General features: G+C 48.1%; 1 protein-coding gene across 1 annotated transcript in view; it reads left to right on the top strand.

Annotated features, from left to right (window-relative positions):
- Window positions 1-18731, top strand: part of LOC121551707 (structural maintenance of chromosomes protein 2-like) — a 29637-nt gene extending 10906 nt beyond the window's left edge. Inside the window, exons 12-27 of the mRNA XM_045211082.1 lie at window positions 1371-1488; window positions 2684-2822; window positions 3314-3433; window positions 3828-4032; window positions 6469-6604; window positions 7061-7185; window positions 8414-8478; window positions 9915-10043; window positions 10298-10441; window positions 11329-11403; window positions 13797-13916; window positions 14315-14515; window positions 15543-15659; window positions 17385-17545; window positions 17915-18062; window positions 18221-18731. Of these exons, the coding sequence (XP_045067017.1) occupies window positions 1371-1488; window positions 2684-2822; window positions 3314-3433; window positions 3828-4032; window positions 6469-6604; window positions 7061-7185; window positions 8414-8478; window positions 9915-10043; window positions 10298-10441; window positions 11329-11403; window positions 13797-13916; window positions 14315-14515; window positions 15543-15659; window positions 17385-17545; window positions 17915-18062; window positions 18221-18406 (2189 nt within the window). The 3' untranslated portion in view covers window positions 18407-18731. The remainder of the gene's footprint in view (window positions 1-1370; window positions 1489-2683; window positions 2823-3313; window positions 3434-3827; window positions 4033-6468; window positions 6605-7060; window positions 7186-8413; window positions 8479-9914; window positions 10044-10297; window positions 10442-11328; window positions 11404-13796; window positions 13917-14314; window positions 14516-15542; window positions 15660-17384; window positions 17546-17914; window positions 18063-18220) is intronic.
- The last annotated feature ends 1067 nt before the right edge of the window (window positions 18732-19798 follow it).

The raw sequence follows: 19798 nt of genomic DNA, 5'->3' as shown, positions 1-19798 counted from the left end.
AGAAACTAGAGGCTGATATGGGGAAACTACAGTACCAAGGTAGAGGAGGAGGAGGGAGAAACTAGAGGCTGATATGGGGAAACTACAGTACCAAGGTAGAGGAGGAGGGAGAAACTAGAGGCTGATATGGGGAAACTACAGTACCAAGGTAGAGGAGGAGGGAGAAACTAGAGGCTGATATGGGGAAACTACAGTACCAAGGTAGAGGAGGAGGGGAGAAACTAGAGGCTGATATGGGGAAACTACAGTACCAAGGTAGAGGAGGAGGAGGGAGAAACTAGAGGCTGATATGGGGAAACTACAGTACCAAGGTAGAGGAGGAGGAGAGAAACTAGAGGCTGATATGGGGAAACTACAGTACCAAGGTAGAGGAGGAGGGAGAAACTAGAGGCTGATATGGGGAAACTACAGTACCAAGGTAGAGGAGGAGGAGAAACTAGAGGCTGATATGGGGGAAACTACAGTACCAAGGTAGAGGAGGAGGAGAAACTAGAGGCTGATATGGGGAAACTACAGTACCAAGGTAGAGGAGGAGGAGGGAGAAACTAGAGGCTGATATGGGGAAACTACAGTACCAAGGTAGAGGAGGAGGAGGGAGAAACTAGAGGCTGATATGGGGAAACTACAGTACCAAGGTAGAGGAGGAGGGAGAAACTAGAGGCTGATATGGGGAAACTACAGTACCAAGGTAGAGGAGGAGGAGGGAGAAACTAGAGGCTGATATGGGGAAACTACAGTACCAAGGTAGAGGAGGAGGAGGAGGGAGAAACTAGAGGCTGATATGGGGAAACTACAGTACCAAGGTAGAGGAGGAGGGGGAGAAACTAGAGGCTGATATGGGGAAACTACAGTACCAAGGTAGAGGAGGAGGAGGGAGAAACTAGAGGCTGATATGGGGAAACTACAGTACCAAGGTAGAGGAGGAGGAGGAGGAGGGAGAAACTAGAGGCTGATATGGGGAAACTACAGTACCAAGGTAGAGGAGGAGGGAGAAACTAGAGGCTGATATGGGGAAACTACAGTACCAAGGTAGAGGAGGAGGGAGAAACTAGAGGCTGATATGGGGAAACTACAGTACCAAGGTAGAGGAGGAGGGAGAAACTAGAGGCTGATATGGGGAAACTACAGTACCAAGGTAGAGGAGGGAGGAGGGGGGAGCAATACCCAAATGAGAGATGAAAGAGTAACAGTTTGCTGATACTTTCACAAAGGAAACTGTCAAGATGGGACCATATCAGATGTTTTTTTGTTTTAATTGGAGTTGTACCTGCTGGACGCTTTACAACAATAATTAGGGATTCAAATGTTGAGGCTTGTGTTGATTATAAAACGTTGAGGCTTGTGCTGACGTCTGATGCGTTGTTTATCAGATGGGAAGGAGGAGAGTCTTCTGGACAGGAAGAGACAGCTGAACCGTGAGGTCACCACCCTCAGAAATACCTACGAGAGTCTGATGGCCCGCTTCCCTAACCTACGCTTCGACTACAAGTACGCCGTGTGGGGGTCACCCAGGGGTCAATAACATGTTAGGTCATTTAGCAGACACTCTTATCCAGAGAGACGTACAGTTAGTGCATTCATCTTCAGATAGCTAGGTGGGACAACCACATATCTCAGTTAGGGCATTCATCTTCAGATAGCTAGGTGGGACAACCACATATCTCAGTTAGTGCATTCATCTTCAGATAGCTAGGTGGGACAACCACATATCTCAGTTAGTGCATTCATCTTCAGATAGCTAGGTGGGACAACCACATATCTCAGTTAGTGCATTCATCTTCAGATAGCTAGGTGGGACAACCACATATCTCAGTTAGTGCATTCATCTTCAGATAGCTAGGTGGGACAACCACATATCTGTCAGTGCATTCATCTTCAGATAGCTAGGTGAGACAACCACATATCTGTCAGTGCATTCATCTTCAGATAGCTAGGTGAGACAACCACATATCTGTCAGTGCATTCATCTTCAGATAGCTAGGTGGGACAACCACATATCTGTCAGTGCATTCATCTTCAGATAGCTAGGTGAGACAACCACATATCTCAGTTAGTGCATTCATCTTCAGATAGCTAGGTGGGACCACCACATATCTCAGTTAGTGCATTCATCTTCAGATAGCTAGGTGGGACAACCCCATATCTCAGTTAGGGCATTCATCTTCAGATAGCTAGGTGAGACAACCCCATATCTCAGTCATAGTAAGTACATGTTTCCTCTAAAGTAGTTATCAGCACCGAGCTAGTAGGAAAAGATAAGTACAGGTATTTAATTTGTATGTTTCTCTCTCTCTGTGTATCTCTGTCTCTTTCCTTCTCTGTCTTTCTATCTCTCTCTCTCTCTCTCTCTCTCTCTCTCTCTCTCTCTCTCTCTCTCTCTCTCTCTCCTCTCTCTCTCTCTCTCTCTGTCTCTCTCTCTCTCTCTCTCCTCTGTCTCTCTCTCTCTCTCTCTCTGTCTCTCTGTCTCTCTCCTCTGTCTCTGTCTCTCTCTCTCTCTCTGTCTCTCTCTCTCCTGTCTCTCTCTCTCTGTCTCTCTCTCTCTCCTCTGTCTCTCTGTCTCTCTCCTCTGTCTCTCTCTCTCTCTCTCCTCTCTCTGTCTGTCTCTCTCTCTCCTCTGTCTCTCTCTCTCTCTCTCTCTCTCCTCGGTCTCTCTCTCTCTCTGTATCTCTCCCTTCCCCCATAGGGACCCAGAGCGTGGCTGGGACCGTAGCAGAGTAAAGGGACTCCTAGCTAACCTGATAACAGTCAGTGATGTGTCCTACTCTACTGGACTAGAGGTGGTGGCTGGGGGCAAACTCTACAATGTAGTGGTGGACACTGAGGTTAGTGTCCAACAGGTCTGACATCCATTCACTGCAGAACACTTGAGTATATTAAGGCTAACCGTGAGATGCTTTCACTGGAAGAGAAGAAGATTGTGTTTGCTACGGTCGTCATGACAATAGTTCTGTCCAGGAGCTGTAGTTCCTGGTTCTGTACTGGAATGTGAAAGGAGGAGGGGCTTAGCTCCCATAACTCTCTCTCTCTCTCTCTCTCTCTGTGTCTGTCTGTCTCTCTCTCTCTGTGTGTCTCTCTCTCTCTCTCTCTCTCTCTGTGTGTCTCTCTCTCTCTGTGTGTCTCTCTCTCTCTCTCTCTCTCTCTGTGTGTCTCTCTCTCTCTCTGTGTGTCTGTCTCTCTGTGTCTCTCTCTCTGTCTCTCTCTCTCTGTGTATGTCCCTCTCTCTCTGTGTCTCTCTCTGTCTCTCTCTCTCTGTGTATGTCCCTCTCTCTCTGTGTCTCTCTCTGTCTCTCTCTCTCTCTGTGTGTGTCTCTAGGTGACAGGTAAGAAGTTGTTAGAGAAAGGAGAGCTGAAGCGTAGATACACCATCATCCCTCTCAACAAGATCTCTGCCAGGACCCTTAATGACAGTGTGGTCAACACAGCCAAGAGTCTGGTGAGATATAACATACACTGAGTACAGACAGACATACACCCTCCCACCCACACACACACCTTACACCCACGCACCCACCCACACACACACCTTACACCCACCCACCCACACCTTACACCCTCCCACCCACCCACCCACACCTTACACCCTCCCACACACACCTCACACCCCCCACCCACCCACACCCACACCTTACACCCACCCACACACACCTTACACCCACCCACCCACACCTTACACCCACCCACCCACACACCCACCCACACACCCACACCTTACACCCACCCACACACACCTTACACCCTCCCACACTCCACAAGATCTCTGCCAGACTTTCTCAATACCAACTTTGGTTGGTTACGAGCCCCCCCTCCCTCTCTCCCTCCATCTCCAGGTAGGGGAGAACAACGTCCATACAGCTCTGTCTCTGGTTGGCTATGAGGCGGACCTGAGGAAGGCCATGGAGTATGTGTTTGGTTCGACGTTGGTATGTGACACTTTGGACAACGCCAAGCGAGTGGCCTTCGACAAGCGAGTCATGACCAAGACTGTTACTCTGGGGGGAGACGTCTTCGATCCTCAGGGGACACTGAGTGGAGGTGAGGCACACGGACTGAAACACCTCTTAGATGATGATGATGATGATGATGATGATGACCGTCGCTGCTGCTTCATTTATTTTCTCTCCCCTCCTCTTCACCCCTCTCCTCTTCACCCCTCTCCTCTCCTCTTCACCCCTCTCCTCTTCACCCCTCTCCTCTTCACTCCTCTCCTCTTCACCCCTCTCCTCTCCTCTTCACTCCTCTCCTCTTCACCCCTCTCCTCTCCTCTTCACCCCTCTCACCGCCTCTCCGCTCGTCTCTCTCTCTCTAGGAGTCAGTCTGTCTCTGTGTTGTCCAGTCTTAAGGTTGTGTGTCTCTCTCTCTCTCTAGGAGTCAGTCTGTCTCTGTGTTGTCCAGTCTTAAGGTTGTGTGTCTCTCTCCCTCTAGGAGTCAGTCTGTCTCTGTGTTGTCCAGTCTTAAGGTTGTGTGTCTCTCTCTCTCTCTAGGAGTCAGGCTGTCTCTGTGTTGTCCAGTCTTAAGGTTGTGTGTCTCTCTCTCTAGGAGTCAGTCTGTCTCTGTGTTGTCCAGTCTTATGGTTGTGTGTCTCTCTCTCCCTCTAGGAGTCAGTCTGTCTCTGTGTTGTCCAGTCTTAAGGTTGTGTCTCTCTCTCTCTAGGAGTCAGTCTGTCTCTGTGTTGTCCAGTCTTAAGGTTGTGTGTCTCTCTCCCTCTAGGAGTCAGTCTGTCTCTGTGTTGTCCAGTCTTAAGGTTGTGTCTCTCTCCCTCTAGGAGTCAGTCTGTCTCTGTGTTGTCCAGTCTTAAGGTTGTGTGTCTCTCTCTCTCTCTAGGAGTCAGTCTGTCTCTGTGTTGTCCAGTCTTAAGGTTGTGTGTCTCTCTCCCTCTAGGAGTCAGTCTGTCTCTGTGTTGTCCAGTCTTAAGGTTGTCTCTCTCTCCCTCTAGGAGTCAGTCTGTCTCTGTGTTGTCCAGTCTTAAGGTTGTGTGTCTCTCTCTCTCTAGGAGTCAGTCTGTCTCTGTGTTGTCCAGTCTTAAGGTTGTGTGTCTCTCTCCCTCTTAGGAGTCAGTCTGTCTCTGTGTTGTCCAGTCTTAAGGTTGTGTCTCTCTCTCTCTCTAGGAGTCAGGCTGTCTCTGTGTTGTCCAGTCTTAAGGTTGTGTGTCTCTCTCTCTAGGTGTCAGTCTGTCTCTGTGTTGTCCAGTCTTAAGGTTGTGTGTCTCTCTCCCTCTAGGAGTCAGTCTGTCTCTGTGTTGTCCAGTCTTAAGGTTGTGTGTCTCTCTCTCTCTAGGAGTCAGTCTGTCTCTGTGTTGTCCAGTCTTAAGGTTGTGTGTCTCTCTCTCTCTAGGAGTCAGGCTGTCTCTGTGTTGTCCAGTCTTAAGGTTGTGTGTCTCTCTCTCTCTCTAGGAGTCAGTCTGTCTCTGTGTTGTCCAGTCTTAAGGTTGTGTGCTCTCTCTCTCTCTCTAGGAGTCAGTCTGTCTCTGTGTTGTCCAGTCTTAAGGTTGTGTGTGTCTCTCTCCCTCTAGGAGTCAGGCTGTCTCTGTGTTGTCCAGTCTTAAGGTTGTGTGCTCTCTCTCTCTCTAGGAGTCAGTCTGTCTCTGTGTTGTCCAGTCTTAAGGTTGTGTGTCTCTCTCTCTAGGAGTCAGTCTGTCTCTGTGTTGTCCAGTCTTAAGGTTGTGTCTCTCTCCCTCTAGGAGTCAGTCTGTCTCTGTGTTGTCCAGTCTTAAGGTTGTGTGTCTCTCTCTCTAGGAGTCAGTCTGTCTCTGTGTTGTCCAGTCTTAAGGTTGTGTGTCTCTCTCTCTCTCTAGGAGTCAGTCTGTCTCTGTGTTGTCCAGTCTTAAGGTTGTGTGTCTCTCTCTCTCTCTAGGAGTCAGTCTGTCTCTGTGTTGTCCAGTCTTAAGGTTGTGTGTCTCTCTCTCCCTCTAGGAGTCAGTCTGTCTCTGTGTTGTCCAGTCTTAAGGTTGTGTGTCTCTCTCTCTCTAGGAGTCAGGCTGTCTCTGTGTTGTCCATTCTTAAGGTTGTGTGTCTCTCTCTCTCTAGGAGTCAGTCTGTCTCTGTGTTGTCCAGTCTTAAGGTTGTGTGTCTCTCTCTCCCTCTAGGAGTCAGTCTGTCTCTGTGTTGTCCAGTCTTAAGGTTGTGTGTCTCTCTCTCTCTCTAGGAGTCAGTCTGTCTCTGTGTTGTCCAGTCTTAAGGTTGTGTGTCTCTCTCTCTCTCTAGGAGTCAGGCTGTCTCTGTGTTGTCCAGTCTTAAGGTTGTGTGTCTCTCTCTCTCTCTAGGAGTCAGTCTGTCTCTGTGTTGTCCAGTCTTAAGGTTGTGTGTCTCTCTCTCTCTAGGAGTCAGTCTGTCTCTGTGTTGTCCAGTCTTAAGGTTGTGTGTCTCTCTCTCTCTCTAGGAGTCAGTCTGTCTCTGTGTTGTCCAGTCTTAAGGTTGTGTGTCTCCCTCCTTTCCTCCTCTAATGTCTGGTTTATTGTCTGTCTCCCTGTAGGAGCCCGTTCCCAGTCAGCCTCAGTGTTGTCCAGTCTCCAGGAGCTGAGAGAGGTTCAGGACAGTCTGTCGGCCACAGAGACGGAGCTACAGAATCTGGACAAAGAACTGTCTGGTCTGAAGGGGACCGCTGAGAGGTGGGCCCTGAAACATTTACTACGCAGCTTTGGGAGTTCAGCTAACTCAATATGTATTCATTTCTCTATATATTCCTCTCTCTCTCCCTCTCCCCCCCTCTCCCTTCTCTCCCCCCTTCCTTCTCTCTCCCCCTCTCCCTCCTCTCTCTCTCTCTCTCCCTCCCTCCTTCCCCCCTCCTCTCTCCCTCTCTCTCTCTCTCTCTCCCCCCTCTCCCCCTCCTCCTCTCTCCCCCTCTCTCTCCCCTCCTCTCCCCCCCTCTCCCTTCTCTCTCCCCCCCTTCCTTCTCCCCCTTCCTTCTCCCCCTCTCCCTCTCTCCCCCCCTTCCTTCTCCCCTCCCTCCTCTCTCTCTCTCTCTCCTCCCTCCTATCCCCCTCCTCTCTCCCTCTCTCTCTCTCCCCCTCCTCCTCCTCTCCCCCCTCTCTCCCCCTCCTCTCCCCCCCTCTCTCTCTCTCTAGGTATCGTATGTTAAAGCAACAGTTAGACATGAAGACAGAAGAGTTAGATATCCTCCAGGCTAAACTCCAACAGAGCTCCTTCCATAAGCAACAGGAGGAGCTGGAGATGCTGCGCAGGACCATCGGTGAGTCCACGTACAACATTTTCATAGAGCAACATGTTTCCTAAGGAGCTGGAGATGCTGCGCAGGACCATCGGTGAGTCCACGTACAACATTTTCATAGAGCAACAGATTTCCTAAGATGGGACAGGCCTTGAACCAAAGAGTTTGGAACTATTTACTTTCAATTCTCATCACCTTCTTGTCATGGACATCGACAGGTGGTTTTCCCACCGCATGTTTTAAATGATTTAAACAATGTATTGTTTTGCACATTCCACGTGTTTAGTGGGCAGGAAATATGATAACTTGGCAACTTAAATGTTTGTTTTCAGTGCACTTTGAAACATTGTACTTTGTTCAACGCTAGATCAGGGTTCTTCAATTCCGGTCCTGGAGGGCCGAAACACTTGTTTTTTTATTTCTACCTGGTAGTTAATTGCACTCACCTGGTGTCCCAGGTCTTAATTAGCCCCTGATTAGAAGGAGAGGATGGAAAAACAGAGGTGTTTCGGCCCTCCAGGACCGGAATTGAAGAACCCTGCTCTATAGACATTGGAAAGGAGCATCAAGCTCATCACCTTTCACTTTCACCACCCTGTGACGTTCATCATAATTTATTTAATCTGTAGTCTAATGAACTGCATGCTTTCCCGAGTCGTAGTGGAAGGGAGCACACACCATGTCATAGTGTGACTCCATGTTTAGTTTGATATGATGGTTATTATGTTTATTTATTAGCCTGTATCAATATTTGCACACACATGCGTTTCCAACTCCATTTCTTGCATAATTAATTTTACCAACACAAAAAGATCCCACCATGTCGATACGAACAAATGATCTGTCGGCATTTAGAAAACTGTACCGAAACTTCCTGTTTCCATCACAGCTGTCGTGATTTTTAAAAAATACGGTATGACTTTACTCGCATAAAAACTGTGTGTGTGTGTGTGTGTGTCTGTCTGTGTGTCTGTCTGTGTGTCTGTCTGTGTGTGTGTGTGTGTGTGTGTGTGTGTGTGTGTGTGTGTGTCTGTGTGTCTGTGTCTGTCTGTCTGTCTGTCTGTCTGTCTGTCTGTCTGTCTGTCTGTCTGTCTGTGTGTCTCTGTGTGTCTCTGTGTGTCTCTGTGTGTGTGTCTCTGTGTGTGTGTGTGTCTCTGTGTGTGTGTGTGTCTCTGTGTGTGTGTGTGTCTCTGTGTGTGTGTGTGTCTCTGTGTGTGTGTGTGTGTCTCTGTGTGTGTGTGTGTCTCAGAGGAGTGTGAGGAGACCCTGTGCAGCAGTAAGGAGGTCCAGAAGAAGGCAGAGGAGAAGTACAAGGTAAGATCACATCATGACTTATTATCCCCATGGGTCATATCTGGACCTACCCGGGGTCTTCATTCAGGATCACATCATGACTTATTATCCCCATGGGTCATATCTGGACCTACCCGGGGTCTTCATTCAGGATCACATCATGACTTATTATCCCCATGGGTCATATCTGGACCTACCCGGGGTCTTCATTCAGGATCACGTCATGGGTCATATCTGGACCTACCCGGGGTCTTCATTCAGGATCACATCATGACTTATTATCCCCATGGGTCATATCTGGACCTACCCGGGGTCTTCATTCAGGATCACATCATGACTTATTATCCCCATGGGTCATATCTGGACCTACCCGGGGTCTTCATTCAGGATCACGTCATGGGTCATATCTGGACCTACCCGGGGTCTTCATTCAGGATCACATCATGACTTATTATCCCCATGGGTCATATCTGGACCTACCCGGGGTCTTCATTCAGGATCACATCATGACTTATTATCCCCATGGGTCATATCTGGACCTACCCGGGGTCTTCATTCAGGATCACGTCATGGGTCATATCTGGACCTACCCGGGGTCTTCATTCAGGATCACATCATGACTTATTATCCCCATGGGTCCTATCTGGACCTACCCGGGGTCTTCATTCAGGATCACGTCATGGGTAATATCTGGACCTACCCGGGGTCTTCATTCAGGATCACGTCATGACTTATTATCCCCATGGGTCCTATCTGGACCTACCCGGGGTCTTCATTCAGGATCACGTCATGGGTAATATCTGGACCTACCCGGGGTCTTCATTCAGGATCACGTCGTGACTTTAACGTCATGGGTAATATCTGGAAATCCTCCCTCCAACCAGGATTTCTGGAAAAGCAGGGCATTTTGGAAAAGCTACCAGAATTGTTCAACCCTACCCTGGGATAATACATGTCATTTAGCAGACACTTTTTATTTTTACAGGGTTTAATTCGGGTTAAGTACCTTTGCTCAAGGGCACATCGACAGATTTGTTTTACCTTGTCGGCTCGGGTATTTGAACCGGCGTCCTTTCGGTTACTTGTCCAATGCTCTGAAGCACTAGGCTACCTGGCGCCCATATAAAGCGACTTTTAGTCATCCGTGAATAGATTCTTTTTTTACATATCATTTTACATTTTAGTCATTTAGCAGACGCTCTTATCCAGAGCGACTTACCATATGGATGGTCTCATATGGATGGTCTCATATGGATGGTCTCATCTGGATGGTCTCCCACTATCCAGGCTTTGTTGATATTGTGTTGTTAAACCTTGACTTGACCACCAGGTGTTGGAGAATAAGATGAAGAATGGACCTCCTCTCTCTCCCTCCTCTCCCTCCTCTCTCTCCCCCCCTCCCTCCCTCCTCTCTCTCCCTCCTTTTCCATGTTGTTAAACCTTGACTTGACCACCAGGTGTTGGAGAATAAGATGAAAAATGCGGAGGCAGAGAGAGAGAAGGAACTGAAAGCTGCTCAACAGAAACTAAACTCCGCTAAAACCAAGGCTGATGCGTTCAGTAAGAAACTCAAGGAGAGACAACAGGTGGAGTCAGACGTTCACTCTCTCACGCATACATAAACACATTTTGAATTCTGTGCCAACTGGCCCCCAAAACCAAAGACACCAGCACAATAACCTCGTTACATTATCCCAGCAATAACCTGGTTACATTATCCCAGCAATAACCCGGTTACGTTATCCCAGTGTACAAACAAGAGTATGGGCTGCACTTTAGATTGACATGAACGTTAAAGACCCTCGTGTGTGTGTGTGTGTGTGTGTGTGTGTGTATATAGGAGGCTGAGTCCCTGGTCCTAGAGTTGGAGGAGTTGAAGAGAGAGCAGGCTGGCTATGAACAACAGATACTGGCAGTAGATGAAGCCATGAAGTCTATCCAGGAACAGATAGACAACATGTCTACCACAGTGGCACAGAACAAGGTAGTGTTACATATAGATCATGGTAAAATTACTGAGAAATGTCCTTGACGTAATCAATAACCTGACCCGAGTGTTTGATGTAATCAATAGCCTGGCCCGAGTGTTTGACTTAATCAATAACCTGACCCGAGTGTTTGATGTAATCAATAGCCTGGCCCGAGTGTTTGACGTAATCAATAGCCTGACCCGAGTGTTTGACGTAATCAATAGCCTGGCCCGAGTGTTTGACGTAATCAATAGCCTGACCCGAGTGTTTGACGTAATCAATAGCCTGACCCGAGTGTTTGACGTAATCAATAGCCTGGCCCAGTGTTTGACGTAATCAATAGCCTGACCCGAGTGTTTGACGTAATCAATAGCCTGACCCAGTGTTTGGCGTAATCAATAGCCTGACCCGAGTGTTTGACGTAATCAATAACTGACCCGAGTGTTTGACGAATCAATAGCCTGACCCGAGTGTTTGACGTAATCAATAGCCTGACCCGAGTGTTTGACGTAATCAATAGCCTGACCCGAGTGTTTGACGTAATCAATAACCTGACCCGAGTGTTTGACGTAATCAATAGCCTGACCCGAAGTGTTTGACGTAATCAATAACCTGACCCGAAGTGTTTGACGTAATCAATAGCCTGACCCGAGTGTTTGACGTAATCAATAGCCTGACCCGAGTGTTTGACGTAATCAATAGCCTGGCCCGAGTGTTTGACGTAATCGATAGCCTGGCCCGAGTGTTTGACGTAATCGATAGCCTGGCCCGAGTGTTTGACGTAATCGATAGCCTGACCCGAGTGTTGGTGTAATCCCTCTCTCCCCTCCTCCCCCCTTCATTCTCTCTCTCCTTCCTCAATCTCCCTCCCTCCTTTCTCCTCCTCCCCTCCTCTCTCCAGGAGTCGGTGCGTAAAGCCCAGGAGGAGTTGACTAGACAGAAAGAGGTGATCGTAGCTCAGGACAAAGAGATCAAGGTATGTTTGACTACATTATTATCAATAGTACTGATGGTGTTATTACCATGTTGCTCATTACCCCTAAACTCTCTGCAAGTTGATGGACAGATGTCCCCTCTGCTTCCCAAGTTGATAGACCAGATGTCCCCTCTCCTTCAAGTTAATAGACCAGATGTCCCCTCTCCTTCCCAAGTTAATAGACCAGATGTCCCCTCTCCTTCCCAAGTTAATAGACCAGATGTCCCCTCTCCTTCAAGTTAATAGACCAGATGTCCCCTCTCCTTCCCAAGTTGATAGACCAGATGTCCCCTCTCCTTCCCAAGTTAATAGACCAGATGTCCCCTCTCCTTCAAGTTAATAGACCAGATGTCCCCTCTCCTTCCCAAGTTAATAGACCAGATGTCCCCTCTCCTTCAAGTTAGACCAGATGTCCCCTCTCCTCCAAGTTAATAGACCAGATGTCCCCTCTCCTCCAAGTTAATAGACCAGATGTCCCCTCTCCTTCCCAAGTTGATAGACCAGATGTCCCCTCTCCTTCCCAAGTTAATAGATCAGATGTCCCCTCTCCTCCAAGTTAATAGACCAGATGTCCCCTCTCCTTCAAGTTGATAGACCAGATGTCCCCTCTCCTCCAAGTTAATAGACCAGATGTCCCCTCTCCTTCAAGTTGATAGACCAGATGTCCCCTCTCCTTCAAGTTGATAGACCAGATGTCCCCTCTCCTCCAAGTTAATAGATCAGATGTCCCCTCTCCTTCAAGTTAATAGACCAGATGTCCCCTCTCCTTCCCAAGTTGATAGACCAGATGTCCCCTCTCCTCCCAAGTTAATAGACCAGATGTCCCCTCTCCTTCCCAAGTTGATAGACCAGATGTCCCCTCTCCTTCAAGTTAATAGACCAGATGTCCCCTCTCCTCCAAGTTAATAGACCAGATGTCCCCTCTCCTTCCCAAGATGATAGACCAGATGTCCCCTCTGCTTCCCAAGTTCAAAAGTGGGAGCACCCTGCAAAGTCGTGATTTGTCCAAATGATCAGTGATGAAAAGTCTGTACCTGAATAAAGTTCCTTGTTAGTGGACTCATTATGCACATAGAAACATAGGAAAAGGCACCAACTCCATGGCACACTAAAGATAGTTTCAGAACCGCAGACAACGACCACTATTACAACGCAGGAGAAAGTGCATTTGTTATAAAATAATATTACCATATACTATTTCAGTAGCACATGTCTTAGAGTGATGGACTGTGCCATCCCCACGGCCTCCACAATGGATCAGTCCACTCAGACAGGAGCCAATCAGACAGGTGTCCCCACGGCCTCCACAATGGATCAGTCCACTCAGACAGGAGCCAATCAGACAGGTGTCCCCACGGCCTCCACAATGGATCAGTCCACTCAGACAGGAGCCAATCAGACAGGTGTCCCCACGGCCTCCACAATGGATCAGTCCACTCAGACAGGAGCCAATCAGACAGGTGTCTTGTGCCCCATAATCGTTTTTAAATACATTTGCGACTGCTAAACTAAATACATCTCTGTCAACCAACAGCCTATTGACCAAACAATCAGCCGGTCGACTAAATGGGATCAGTCCTAGTTGTCACTCACCTAATGAAGCCTAATATTGTGCCATTTTACAAGCATTTGGATGCTGAAAGTGCGAGCAGAAGTGCAAGAGAATATGCCTTTACCGCTCGTTCAGCGTGCCAAGCGATTGATCTTGTTGTTCGGCATGAAAATGACTTGTAGATCAATGACTGTCAGCGCCGATTCATGCTCAGTCCGACACTGAAGGAGAGGACGCATCGGTTGTCACAAAAGATGAGAGGTGTTTTCAGAAGATAGAAAGTCATTTGTGCAAAAAAAAATGTTTGAACCATTCTTAACGTTTTGAATGGATTTTCTGACCGGTGCGTGCTACATATGGATCGGTTTGGGGTCCTGCGGACCAATGCACTCTACTGTATCTTAAACATTTGAATCGCAGGACCGATGGGTATCGGCTAATTGTTACATCCATAGTATCTACAACTGAATTAAACGGTATCCTACACCCAACATTTTTAAAGATTTTTTCCCCAGACCTCAAGTAGTCTCCTGGTGTGGTTTTAAACATTGTTGTGGACTTAAAAGTGTGATTTTGAGAGTGAAAACATGAAGAAGAAGAAAAAATGAAACTTGGAAAAACAAAATGGAGAAAATGTTCTAGGGCCCTAGAGACGCCACGATACCAGTCGTTATGTGCATCTGGCCATGAGAGATTATTGTAGCCTCTAATCTAGGATCAGATCATTTTCTAAAAATATCTCATTTCTACCAACTCTTATGAGCTACTTTGACAATATCATTTCATGTTCCATGCCAACAAAGCGTGTGTGTGTGTGTGTGTGTGTGTGTGTGTATTCCAGGGTAAGAGTACAGAAGCCAACCATATGAGAGAGAAAACAAATGAGTCTCAGCTGAAGATTAAAGAGTTGGAACACAACATCAGTAAACACCGTAAAGACAGTCAGGACGCTGCTGCCAAGGTACATTTTACTGATCAACTCTTCTTTCTCATCTCTTTATTTTGTTCACATTCTCTCTGTCTGTTTCTCTCTTAATGTCTCTTCAGAATAGATCACTAAATCAGAGCATGAAATGGGATCTAGTCTTCTGAGTGAGCTTCTTCCTTCTGTTAGGGGAACATGAGAGAGAGAGAGAGAGAGGCATGTTCTGCTAGCCAGACTAACATCTCTCTCTCCATCCCTCTCTCTTTATCTCCATCCCTCTCTCTTTATCTCCATCCCTCTCTCTCCATCCCTCTCTTTCTTTCTCTCTCTCTCTATCTATCCCTGTCTCCTCTCTCTCCACCCCTCTCTTTCTTTCTCTCTCTCTCTATCTATCCCTGTCTCCTCTCTCTCCACCCATCCCTCCCTCTCTCCAGGTGTCTCGTATGTTAGAGGAACATGAGTGGATCAGTCAGGAGAGAGGCCTGTTCGGCCAGCCCAACACGGGATACGACTTCAAGGTGAACAACCCTAAAGAGGCGGGCCAGAGGCTGAGGAAGCTGGAAGAGTCCAAGACCAGACTGGAGAGATCTGTCAACAAGAGAGCCATGAACATGCTGAGTCAAGCTGAGGAGAGGGTGAGTAGAGGGAGGGAGGGAGAGAGAGAGAGAGGGTGGAGGAGAGATCTGTCAACAAGAGAGCCATGAACATGCTGAGTCAAGCTGAGGAGAGGGTGAGTAGAGGGAGGGAGGGAGGGAGAGAGGGTGGAGGAGAGATCTGTCAACAAGAGAGCCATGAACATGTTGAGTCAAGCTGAGGAGAGGGTGAGTAGAGGGAGGGAGGGAGAGAGAGAGAGAGGGTGGAGGAGAGATCTGTCAACAAGAGAGCCATGAACATGCTGAGTCAAGCTGAGGAGAGGGTGAGTAGAGGGAGGGAGGGAGGGAGGGAGGGAGAGAGAGGGTGGAGGAGAGATCTGTCAACAAGAGAGCCATGAACATGTTGAGTCAAGCTGAGGAGAGGGTGAGTAGAGGGAGGGAGGGAGAGAGAGAGGGTGGAGGAGAGATCTGTCAACAAGAGAGCCATGAACATGTTGAGTCAAGCTGAGGAGAGGGTGAGTAGAGGGAGGGAGGGAGAGAGAGAGAGAGAGGGTGGAGGAGAGATCTGTCAACAAGAGAGCCATGAACATGTTGAGTCAAGCTGAGGAGAGGGTGAGTAGAGGGAGGGAGGGAGAGAGAGAGGGTGGAGGAGAGATCTGTCAACAAGAGAGCCATGAACATGTTGGTCAAGCTGAGGAGAGGGTGAGTAGAGGAGGGAGGGAGAGAGAGAGGTGAGTAGAGGGAGGGAGGGAGAGAGAGAGGGTGGAGGAGAGATCTGTCAACAAGAGAGCCATGAACATGTTGAGTCAAGCTGAGGAGAGGGTGAGTAGAGGGAGGGAGGGAGAGAGAGAGGGTGGAGGAGAGGGTGAGTGTGTGTGTGTGTGTGTGTGTGTTACCTTTTGGATCTTGGATCAAATCTATTTTGACCCCTCCTTCCCCTCTTGGGCTCTTCTTGAGGTTCTGTCAGATTTCAATAGGTAATGGTAGCACCCTTTTGATATGATTGGAGGAGAGTTGAGAACGTGACCCTTGACCCTATTTTGACCTAACTCCCCCTTCCATCCATCAGTATAATGACCTGATGAAGAAGAAGAGGATCGTGGAGAATGACAAGTCGAAGATCCTCCAGACAATAGAGGAGCTGGACCAGAAGAAGAAGGAGGCCCTCAACATCGCCTGGCAGAAGGTCTGTCTGTCTCTGTCTGTCTGGCAGAAGGTCTGTCTCTGTCTGTCTGGCAGAAGGTCTGTCTGGCAGAAGGTCTGTCTCTGTCTGTCTGGCAGAAGGTCTGTCTCTGTAATGTGTGTCTGAAGGTCTGTCTCTGTCTGTCTGGCAGAAGGTCTGTCTCTGTAATGTGTGTCTGAAGGTCTGTCTCTGTCTGTCTGGCAGAAGGTCTGTCTCTAATGTGTGTCTATCTGGTAGAAGGTCTGTCTCTGTCTGTCTGGCAGAAGGTCTGTCTCTGTCTGTCTGGCAGAAGGTCTGTCTCTGTCTGTCTGGCAGAAGGTCTGTCTGTCTGTCTGGCAGAAGGTCTGTCTCTGTCTGTCTGGCAGAAGGTCTGTCTGTCTGGCAGAAGGTCTGTCTCTGTCTGTCTGGCAGAAGGTCTGTCTCTGTCTGTCTGGCAGAAGGTCTGTCTGTCTGTCTGGCAGAAGGTCTGTCTCTGTAATGTGTGTCTGAAGGTCTGTCTGTCTGTCTGGCAGAAGGTCTGTCTGTCTGTCTGTCAGAAGGTCTGTCTCTGTAATGTGTGTCTGAAGGTCTGTCTCTAATGTGTGTCTATCTGGTAGAAGGTCTGTCTCTGTCTGTCTGGCAGAAGGTCTGTCTCTGTCTGTCTGGCAGAAGGTCTGTCTGTCTGTCTGGCAGAAGGTCTGTCTGTCTGTCTGGCAGAAGGTCTGTCTGTCTGTCTGGCAGAAGGTCTGTCTCTGTCTGTCTGGCAGAAGGTCTGTCTCTGTCTGTCTGGCAGAAGGTCTGTCTCTGTCTGTCTGGCAGAAGGTCTGTCTCTGTAATGTGTGTCTGAAGGTCTGTCTCTGTCTGTCTGGCAGAAGGTCTGTCTGTCTGGCAGAAGGTCTGTCTCTGTCTGTCTGGCAGAAGGTCTGTCTCTGTCTGTCTGGCAGAAGGTCTGTCTGTCTGTCTGGCAGAAGGTCTGTCTCTGTCTGTCTGGCAGAAGGTATGTCTGTCTGTCTGGCAGAAGGTCTGTCTCTGTCTGTCTGGCAGAAGGTCTGTCTCTGTCTGTCTGGCAGAAGGTCTGTCTCTGTCTGTCTGGCAGAAGGTCTGTCTCTGTCTGTCTGGCAGAAGGTCTGTCTCTGTAATGTGTGTCTGAAGGTCTGTCTCTGTCTGTCTGGCAGAAGGTCTGTCTCTGTAATGTGTGTCTGAAGGTCTGTCTCTAATGTGTGTCTATCTGGTAGAAGGTCTGTCTCTGTCTGTCTGGCAGAAGGTCTGTCTCTGTCTGTCTGGCAGAAGGTCTGTCTCTGTAATGTGTGTCTGAAGGTCTGTCTCTGTCTGTCTGTCAGAAGGTCTGTCTCTGTAATGTGTGTCTGAAGGTCTGTCTCTAATGTGTGTATCTGGTAGAAGGTCTGTCTCTGTCTGTCTGGCAGAAGGTCTGTCTCTGTCTGTCTGGCAGAAGGTCTGTCTGTCTGGCAGAAGGTCTGTCTCTGTCTGTAATGTGTGTGATTGAAAAATGTCTAACGATACAGGACCATGTTATGTGAAATCAGTAAAAAGTTGTGGTAAAAATGCTGTCTTTCTGCTTTTATCACAAGACTGCGTTAGCCCTCTGAGCCAAAGCCTAGACATTATTTCTAGGAGCTAACAGGAGCTAAGTCTTCAGGTCTCTGACAAAGTGACTCATCAAACCACCTCCATTACACTCCTCTGTCTCCTCTCCCTTTCTCTCTCTCCTCTCTCTCCCTCTGTCTCCAGGTGAATAAAGACTTTGGTAGTATCTTCTCCACCCTGCTGCCGGGGGCTGATGCCCGCCTGGCCCCCCCTGAAGGCTGTGGGGCCCTTGAGGGCCTGGAGTTCAAGGTGGCTCTGGGAAACACATGGAAGGAGAACCTCACTGAACTCAGCGGAGGACAGCGGTACGGGGAGCTGGATTTAATCATTCACTTATTGGTTATTGATTATGTATTGACACCCGCATTAGTATTGTGTGTGATTTGTGCTACTAAAGGCTGTGTTTACCCAGATCAACTCTGAAAAAGAGCTGATGTGAAAAGATCTGATTTGATTGGCCAAATTGACCAATTAGTGGGAAAGAAATCAGAACAGGGCTGCCTGTGTAAACGCAGCCAAAAGGTGTCCAAGGTCAGATGATTGATCAGACGGCTCTATTGATTGGCTAGTGATCATTAACACCAGCTTTGATTTGATTCTGTTGAAGTGGACTCAGTAGATGAACAGAAGGATCCTCAGTGGCCGAACGCATTCACTGGGTGTGTATGTTGCAGGTCTCTGGTAGCCCTGTCTCTGATCCTGGCCATGCTGCTGTTTAAACCAGCTCCTATCTACATATTGGATGAGGTGGATGCTGCTCTGGACCTCTCTCACACGCAGAATATAGGACAGATGCTGAGAACACACTTCACACACTCCCAGGTAACACACACACACCTGTCCCACACACACCTGTCCTACACACACACCTGTCCCACACACACCTGCCATATAAAGTATCCTAATAGAACCCACTTTATAATGGCTACATTTCATAAATGTCTTTGTCTCACCTAAAGCCGTTTCCCCTCACTCTGCAGTTTGTGGTGGTGTCTCTGAAGGATGGCATGTTCACCAACGCCAACGTTCTGTTCAAGACCAAGTTCGTAGACGGGGTGTCCGCCGTGTCCCGTACCACCCAGGCCCAACCAGACCAGAACCAGACCCACAAGGGACAGCGACAAGGCCCGTCTCAAAGGCCGCAGGCACGAAAAACTCACCGCTAACGTCTGTAGCTAGCGAGGGGCTTACTGATGCTAGAGGTTTCTACGTGTCTGTTTGGGTTCATCACCAAAGCGTTTCTATGGTTATTTTGCTGTCCATTCCACTAGCCAGGAGCTAGCCTTTTGGCTTAACATAATGAAACCTAAATATATGGCAATTATACTTTTGTCTGTGTGTCTGAAATCTACTGTTCGGCACCATATGTGAGTATTTTAATGTCTGTTACTTTCTTCACTGTCTTGGGGGGGGGGGACATGTTTCTACAGCGGAATTTGTAATCCAGTAAATGTGTTTCTGTTTAAAATAAAGCTGCTTTCACATAAAGACCATCTTGTCAGTTTGAACTTTTTATTAGTAGTTTAAAACCAAATAATGACTCCTCAAAGCTCCAGGTAGTTTTTTTATTTCATTTAGGGGACAAATTCACAAGAATTACACACCTCCCTCTCACACCACTGTTCATTGTTGGGTTATCAACGTTTCTGAAAAAATATTTTTTACACCCTTTGTTTTAAACATGCAAACTGGGGGAGGGAGAGAAGTGAACACCAGATCAGACAAACATCCCTTAAATCACTGGTCACCAACTCCAGTCCTGAAGAGCTCTTGCTCCAACCCAGCACTAACTAACATTAACTATCAAGACCCGTGCTTGACTTGGGCAGGAGCTCAAATGTCCTACTGCTGTTCCTCTTTATAGAATATGAACTCCTGCACCTAAATATAAAACCGTACCGGCACCTGTTTCAGTCCAAGTCAAGTTCTGATCCAAACCAGGTGTTGGTGCTGGGTTGGAGTAAAAGCCTGCACCCACCCAGTAGATCAGGGGTGTCAAACTCATTCCGCGGAGGGCCGTGTCCGCAGGTTTCTCCTTTCAGTGAAGACGTAGACAACCAGGTGAGGGGAGCTCTTGACTCATTAGTGACCTTTAATTCATCAATCAAAAACCCCCAAGACACTCCTCCGCCCTCCGCGGAATGAGTCGAAACACGTTCCGGTAGGTTGATGATGTGTTGGCTAGTACTGGGCTGGAACAAAACCCTGCTCACACAGTCGCGCTCCAGGACCAGGGCGTCGACAACCAATGTGTTAAATAAAGTTGCAGTATCATCCTTGGTTACGTCCCAAAATGGCCCCCCTCTTCCCACTAGTAGGGGTATAGGGTGCCATTTGGGACGTTCACTAGTAGGTCTGTACTGGCTGCAGCCAGCAGAGAAAGAAGGAACATGTTTGGGAGCCGTTACACAGCACCCTATTCCCTCTATCTGGGTTCCCAAACTGGCGGTGACTTTATCTGGCCCCTCGAGTATATAAAAAAAAAAAAAAAAAAAAGTTTTTTTGGTTTGACATAAGACTGTAAAAACCAGCTCCAAGTGATTTTATTTGTGGAAATC

Source organism: Coregonus clupeaformis, chromosome 35 (assembly GCF_020615455.1).
Source record: "Coregonus clupeaformis isolate EN_2021a chromosome 35, ASM2061545v1, whole genome shotgun sequence".
Taxonomy (NCBI): Eukaryota; Metazoa; Chordata; class Actinopteri; order Salmoniformes; family Salmonidae; genus Coregonus; species Coregonus clupeaformis.
Note: the sequence above shows the minus strand (reverse complement) of the source record. Positions and strands in the feature narration are given on the sequence as shown.